A 7317-nucleotide genomic window follows, 5' to 3' on the forward strand; every position below is an offset into this window, starting at 1 on the left:
ATGGAACACCCTGGACTGGGGTGATGACAGGGTGAGGCAGGGGCTGCCACTCCAAAGTACAGGTCCAGGCTGGGGCAAGAGGGGCCAGAGATGGTCACTGGCTGAAAGACCATAGAAAAGCTGGCTGGAGCCAGGGCCTACAGTCTGGGGTCAGGCAGAGGAGGTAGGGAACCCGGTGCCACTCACCTTAAGAATAATGAATAAGCAAAGTGGGAGGGAGACCCCAGGGCTGAGCTGACTCTAGGTGGTCTTGGAAAGCTGGCCAGCTGACTGAGCCAAGCCTGTGGTACTGGCATAGTCAGCGAGGCCACAGACAAGGCTCCTGGTCCTGGAAGTACATCAGATCAGAGATGTCCCAGGCCTGGCACCTTCCCAGGGGCCTCCAGAGAGGGGGTGCTGAGGTGGGAGTGGGTGGGTATGGCCAGCTGTGTGACCCAGGTGTGTGTCTAGATGTGCTCCTCAGGTGTGTACCCCTGGTGCCTGTGAGCACAGAGGACAAGCCTGGCAGGCAGGAAGCCTGGCTCGGCCTGGGCACATGGTCATGTGGGGCCCCCTCTCTTGCAGCCTCCACCAAGGCCCCATCAGTCTTTCCCCTGGCCCCCGGCTGTGGGACCACACCCGAATCCAAGGTGGCCCTGGCCTGCCTGGTCGCCAACTACTTCCCAGAGCCAGTGACGGTGTCCTGGAACTCTGGAGCCCTGTCTGGGGCACACACTTTTCCGGCCGTCCTGCAGTCGTCTGGCCTGTACTCCCTCACCAGCACGGTGACCGTGCCCGCCCCCTGGACCAGACGACCCTACGTCTGCAATGTCGCCCACCCAGCCAGCAACACCAAAGTGGACAAGAAGATCGGTGAGCCACGAGCACAGTTGCAGTGGGGGACCCACAGCCTGCATCCCCAGCAGATAGGTTCAGGGTCAGCCTGAGGCCCCTGACACACCAAGAGATGCAGGGCAGCTGGTGGCCCCTGCCTGTCTCCTCCCACTAAAGGGCTCTGCATGCCCCACCCTGAGGTCCCACAGATTCAAGAAGGGAGTGTTCTGGGGTCACCCGCCAGGCCCAGGGGACACACAGGTTGGATACCCATAATCCAGCCCCTGAGCTCAGCGTTGGATGGTGGGTCTCAGAGCCTCCAACTGCTTCATGAAAGCCTAACTTGACCTCATCCCAGCCTGAGGGCCAAACATTCCCTCTCCCAGCTGGTATGCCCACTCTTTTTCCCACTAAGGTAACGCTCCCTGTCTGTCTGCTCTCTCTGCAGTGCCACGCCACCCAGATGTGTGCTCCGAATTCAAATCCAGGTGCCTAGGTAAAGTGACCCCACTCTCGCTAAGAGGATCCAGCCCCAATGGGAAGACAAACCCAATCCATGCCCCAGCACCCATGGCCCTGTCACTGACTCTCAACTCTTCCCACCAGCTCCTGAGCTCATAGGAGGGCCGTCCATCTTCATCTTCCCCCCCAAGCCCAAGGACACCCTCATGATCTCCCGATCCCCCGAAGTGACATGCCTGGTGGTAGACCTGGGCCAGGACAACCTTGAGGTAGAGTTCAGCTGGTTCGTGGATGGCAAACAGGTACACAAAGCCAAGACCAGCGTTCAGGAGGAGCAGTTCAACAGCACATACCGTGTGGTCAGCACACTCCCCATCACACAGCAGGACTGGCTCAAGGGCAAAGAATTCAAGTGCAAGGTCAACAATAGTGCCCTCCCCACACCTGTTGAAAAGGTCATCTCCAAGGCCAAAGGTGAGGCAGCAAGTGGGCAAGGAGGGGTGGACAACTCCTCCCTCTGCACCAGGAGTAACCCTCTCCACCTTCGTTCCCACAGGGCAGCCCCATGAGCCACAGGTGTATGTCCTGCCCCCACACCAAGATGAGCTGACCGAGGACAAGGTCACCCTCACATGCCTGGTGAAGGGATTTTACCCATCTGACATTGATGTTACATGGCAGAGGAACCAGCAGCCAGAGCCTGAGAACAGCTATGAGAATACTGAAGCCCATCTTGAGGCTAATGGGACCTTCTTCCTGTACAGCAAGCTCACAGTGCCCAAGGACAGATGGCAGCAAGGAGACACCTACTCCTGCGTGGTGCTGCATGAGACGCTGCCCAGCCACCGCATCCAGAAGACCATCTCCCTGTCTCCTGGTAAATGAGCCTAGCCAGCATGCCCAGCAAGTGCCTCCCCCGCTGACTGGCGGGGCCCCTGAGCACACCTGGAACCTCACCTGTAAATAACCCCCAGGCGATCCGCCCTGAAAATAAAGCACCCAGCTCTGCCCTGGGGTCCTGCAAGACTGGCATGGTTCTTTCCGAGGCCCACGTGAGCCTGGGCTCTGCCGGGCTGTGGGGTCAGGTGGGGCCTGAGACCTCCACTGTCACCATTGAGGGAGACCGTAGGGGTCTGTGTAGGCCTCCCGGGGGGAAGCTGGCCACGGGCAGCCTACTACTGGGACAGGTCCTTCACCAACAGTGTCTGCTCTCTGGGTCCCTCCTCCAGCCAGCAGCTACTCTGGGCTGGAGAGGGGGAGGGAACAGGTAGACACACCTAGGGAGGCTATGTGGTGGAGAGAGTGTCTGACTTGTCCCCAGGGGTCCCTGTCCACAGGGCCTTGCGGGGGGCTCCCCGTGGTGGCTCTGTGTTCATGTGGAGGCCCCTGGATATGAGGATAGGCCGTCTTTTTTCACTGGGGCTCTAAGAACAAACCACTCCACACAACACACTCGGGATCCAGGCGGCCTGCCCAGGAGAGGGAAGGCACTGACCAGACACATGGACACTGAGCTCAGACGCATGAAAAACAAGCCTCTCCTGCTAACACCAATCCAGCACCCACAGATCACCTTCACACACACCTCACACATGCACGCACAAATGCATGGACCACAGCTCACACACACACACAAACACAAGTAAATACATGGGCACATGTGTACACATGCACTGTCACATAAAATCACACATACACATACAGACAAATGCATGGCACTTATGCACGTACTCATATTCACACACACGTACATACACATGCACACAAACACACAAGTAAACACACACAAACACATGGACATGCATGCACACATATGCACCCGCACACACATGTATACATGGGCATGCATGTACACATGAACACATGGACACACTCACACACACACATACAAGCACTCCCCTTATACACTGGGGCCTCACACAGGCAAAATGCACAATGCCTGCGAGCACAAGCCCAGGTCACATGAACACACACACCAGCCTCATCCCACACCCTCCAAAGTTGCAGGAGTGCCCCGTGGATTGCTCCCAGCTCAACTGTACCTGACCAACTCAGACAGGTCCCTACCTGCAAGAACCCACATGCTTCCTCACAGACCCACCCTCCAGAGCTACTCAAAGGGGCAAGACTCCTGCTCTCCTAACATCACCACAAGCTCAATTCTGTGACGACAAAAACTGCCACCAGCCTCCTGCACACTCACACTCCTGCCCCCTCATACGTGGGGTCAAAAGCCCTTCACTGTCCCCAACATCACTTCTTAGCACCGTGCTTCCCTGGGGAGGGTGGGCTGTACTGTCCCTCCTGCCCTCCGGACCTTTTCACCCAGGGAGGTGCAATGGCGGGCCAGGGGCCCAGACAGGCTGCAAGTGGGCTTGGGGTGGCCATGTCCCAAGATGGCCCCTTATGCTGCCCTAATCAGGCCAGTGCTGGTGGGCAAGCAAAAGTGAGTGGTTCTCACAGCCGGCTGGGCTGTAAGAGGGGACAGGGGTTCCCAGCCATGCTGGGATCCAAGCTGTAGGAGAGGGATGGGACTGAGGACAGTGCCCAAGGCTGGGAAGAGGTCCCCAGCACTGTCCTAAGAAACCATAGAAGAGGCATGGCCAGGGAGAGCTGACCATGGGGCCCTGCTGGCTCAGCCCTTCCTGGGAGGGGACAGGCAGGGAAGAGAGGGTGAGGGGGCTGGAGGGCCATCCCCAGCATAGATGGGGCCCTTCCTCCTGTACCTTCCTGTCTCCTGTCTCTGTGCCAGCCCCCACAGCCGGGACACCCTCACTGATCCCTCATCCCCTTTCCAGAGCTGCACCCAGAGGAGAGCTGTGCAGAGGCTCAGGATGGGGAGCTGGATGGGCTGTGGACCACCATCTCCATCTTCATCACGCTCTTCCTGCTCAGCGTGTGCTACAGTGCCACCATCACCTTCTTCAAGGTCTGATCCTCAGGGCCTCTACCCCATGCCAGCCCCCAAGCCCCAGCCTCCAGCCATCACCCCCCACAGTGGGCTACTCTGCCAGTAGGGTCCCCATGCATGGAGCAGCCGGACCCCAGGCGGGTAGGCAGAGGGAAAGAGGGAGCCTCAGGGCTCAGGGCCTGGGGCTGTCGGGGCTTGGCGTGGCCTGCTCACTGTCACCACCCTATCACCCGCAGGTCAAGTGGATCTTCTCCTCGGTGGTGGAGCTGAAGCGGACCATTGCCCCCGACTACAGGAATATGATCGGGCAGGCTGCCTAGGGGCTGCTGAGAGAGGAACACATAGAAGCCGAACCCACCACAGGCTTCAGTGGCTCCAACCTCCACCCAAGCTCAACCCGGCCCTCTGATCTCACTGCTCCTGACTGCTCTCTGCTCTCTGACCATTCTGTCTCATTTCCCTCCTGTCAGGGAACCTGGTGGACAGCAGGTTCTCCCCCAGATCCAGCAGCCTGGATGTCCCGCTACCCCATACCTAGATAGCATTTACAGCAGCACAAGGAGCGCCGGTGGGGTCATCGCATTGGGAGTCTCTCAGAGTCAGCTGTGTATGTCCATTCTGGAGCAGGGGATGGGCCAGTATTCCCCATGTCCATTTGGAGCAGGGACCTGAGTTCAAACCCCACCCTGGGCCTGGCTCAGAGAGACACCAAATCTCAAAGATTCTTGGTGGAGACATCATGTGCCAAGGCAGGGGAGCCACTGACCATCACACCCAGCAGGGATGCTCACTGGGAAGTGCTGCAACCTTCACCAAAAGGCCCTTCCTCTGGCCTTCACCTGGCCAGTTCCTCCCTGGGAGGCCACAGGGATTCCCCCATCACTTCTATGACCCTGGCCTGAGGAATAGGCTCCTTTTCATTTTGAACTGGAAAGTTGGTCTCTGGCTGTTGGGAAGGGGCTTTCCATCCAATCCTGGCTTCCCACACAGTGCTTTTAGAAGTGGGGTTCAACCCAAGGGACAGAAGCTCCCAGCCTCTGCCTGCCTGGGGGCCAGGTGAGGGGCTTGGCCCGGGATGTCCACCATCTCCCAGCCACCAGCCCAGTTCTAGCTCATGGCCCAGACTTGCCGCCATCCGAGAGACCACCTGAGAAGGCCTGGGCCATACCCATGGACACTGCAGGGTCTGGTTGAGGGTGGGCATCTGTGCCAATCAGGAAGGGCATCAGGTCTGAGAGGTCAGTGGCTGGACAGCCTCCTGGAGAGAGGCCTGGTGACCAGTGCCTCAGGTGGTCAGGGCATGCCTTGGAAGGCCACCTCTATGGGCCCCTGGACAGAGGGGGCCAAAGACAAAGAGAATGGAGGCAAGGAAAGTGACCAGATGCTAGGAGTGGGCATCTGGCAAACAACACTGATGGGGAGCTGGGCCAGCCCAGCCACAGGCACTGCACAGAGGTCCCGGGGCCAAGCATTGCCACCCCTCTGGGCTCCCTGTCTCCCATCTTCCCTTCCAGCAAATACTCAGCAGAGTCACACCACAAAGGAACCAGAGTGCTGAGCCCATATTCAAGTGGGAAGAAGAATGATGCAAATGGAAGCAAACCACACCAAAGAAATGCCACATCCATCAGCTTTGTAGCTTCATATCTCTTTTTAATTTTCTGAATTTCATTGATTGTCTTTCATGTAAATGTGTTGTTCTTGTTTTTTATTTACAATAAAATGGCCTTAAGTCGTATGATTTATCATGCTGGTAGTCTTTCTATGGTGACACACTTTGAGCCCTTCAAGTGCCAGCCACAGCATTGAGATTAGCCAGCCATGAGTCCCAGAGCACCCTGCACTCACTCAGCTCCTGCCACTGGCCAGGGTCCCTTGGGTGTCCCCAGCATCGGTGTCTATTTTTCTCCAGCAGACTTCCACCTCGCAGCCAGGGAGGTATTAGATGTGCCTGCCCACTTGCTCTGTGGTGTAGGCAGGACAAGAGGTCTGAGGACAGCCTTCACCCTCACTGAAGGGACTGTGGCTGGCACTGTGTGGGACAAGGCCCCCAGCCAACCCTCGTGGTCCCAGGAGGTTGAGGAGAGCAGGCCAGGATTAATGATCTCAACACCCAAGACAGATGGATCCAGTAGGTTCCAGGAGGTTCGAGAAGGCTGTTCAGAGAGGCAGGTGAGGCTTCGGGAGCAGAGCCCCAAGGAACTGCACAGGAGGGGTGTCTAGCCTTGGCCATCGCTGATGGAGAAGCCTGGGGCTGTGCTGGATGGAGGCCAGAACCAGGTGAGATGACCAAGAAAGGGCCATCCAAGAGCTGGGTCAAAAGCATCTTTGACTCGCTGACCCATGTCCTGGAGGCTATAGGGAGGTGCAGGTAATTTAATGCGGGGAAGGGGTATGGAGGGGCTCATTGGATGGTGCTGCGTGCGAGCTGCTCTGAAGACAGGGAGGCCAGGAGGGGCAGCTATAAGAGTCTAGGCCCAACTTCTAGAATGGCTGTGGGTGGGAAGCAGGGACCATGGCACTGATTGGGTCCTTGCCACTTGTCTTCCATAGTGCTGCCTTAAGAGGAATACCACAATTGGGAGGCTTCGAAGAGACAGAATTTATTCTCTCACAGTTCTGGAGGCTAGAATCAGGGCAACACTCTAAGAGAGGAAGGGTGTCCATCTTTGTTGGTAACCCCAGGAGCTCCTTGGCATTCCTTGGTGTTTGTCTTCCCCAGTGTGTATCTCTGTGTCTATCCTGCTCTATTTATAAGACGCTAGTCAGAAATGGTCAGGTGTAGGACCCACCCTACTCAGTATGACCTCATTACATGACAAAGAATACCCTGTTTCCAAACAGGGTCATATTCACAGGTACAAGGTTAAGGCCGCAATATAATTTTTGTTTGTTTATTTTTGGGGGGAGGGAGGGTGGAGAAGGTGGGAAGGGTATTGGTGGTTCAGTGGTAGAATTCTCACCTTCCATGCAGGAGACCTGGGTTCAATTCCCTGCAAATGCACCATCTGTCAGTGGAGGCTTACATGTTGCTAGGATGCTGAACAGCTTTCAGCGGAGCTTCCAGGCTAAGATGGACTAAGAAGAAACACCTGGTGAACTACTTCTGAAAACCAACCAATGAAAACTGT

At 56.9% G+C, this 7317-nt stretch overlaps 1 gene segment (V, D, J or C); it reads left to right on the forward strand.

Moving 5' to 3' along the window:
- The first annotated feature begins 350 nt into the window (after window positions 1-350).
- LOC135228393 (immunoglobulin heavy constant gamma 1-like) lies at window positions 351-5936 on the forward strand. The segment is given in 7 exon segments: window positions 351-438; window positions 565-852; window positions 1262-1309; window positions 1420-1749; window positions 1832-2152; window positions 4074-4204; window positions 4423-5936. Coding segments are annotated over 7 exon segments (1290 nt in total).
- The last annotated feature ends 1381 nt before the right edge of the window (window positions 5937-7317 follow it).

This window comes from Loxodonta africana, chromosome 21 (genome assembly GCF_030014295.1).
Source record: "Loxodonta africana isolate mLoxAfr1 chromosome 21, mLoxAfr1.hap2, whole genome shotgun sequence".
Classification (NCBI taxonomy): Eukaryota; Metazoa; Chordata; class Mammalia; order Proboscidea; family Elephantidae; genus Loxodonta; species Loxodonta africana.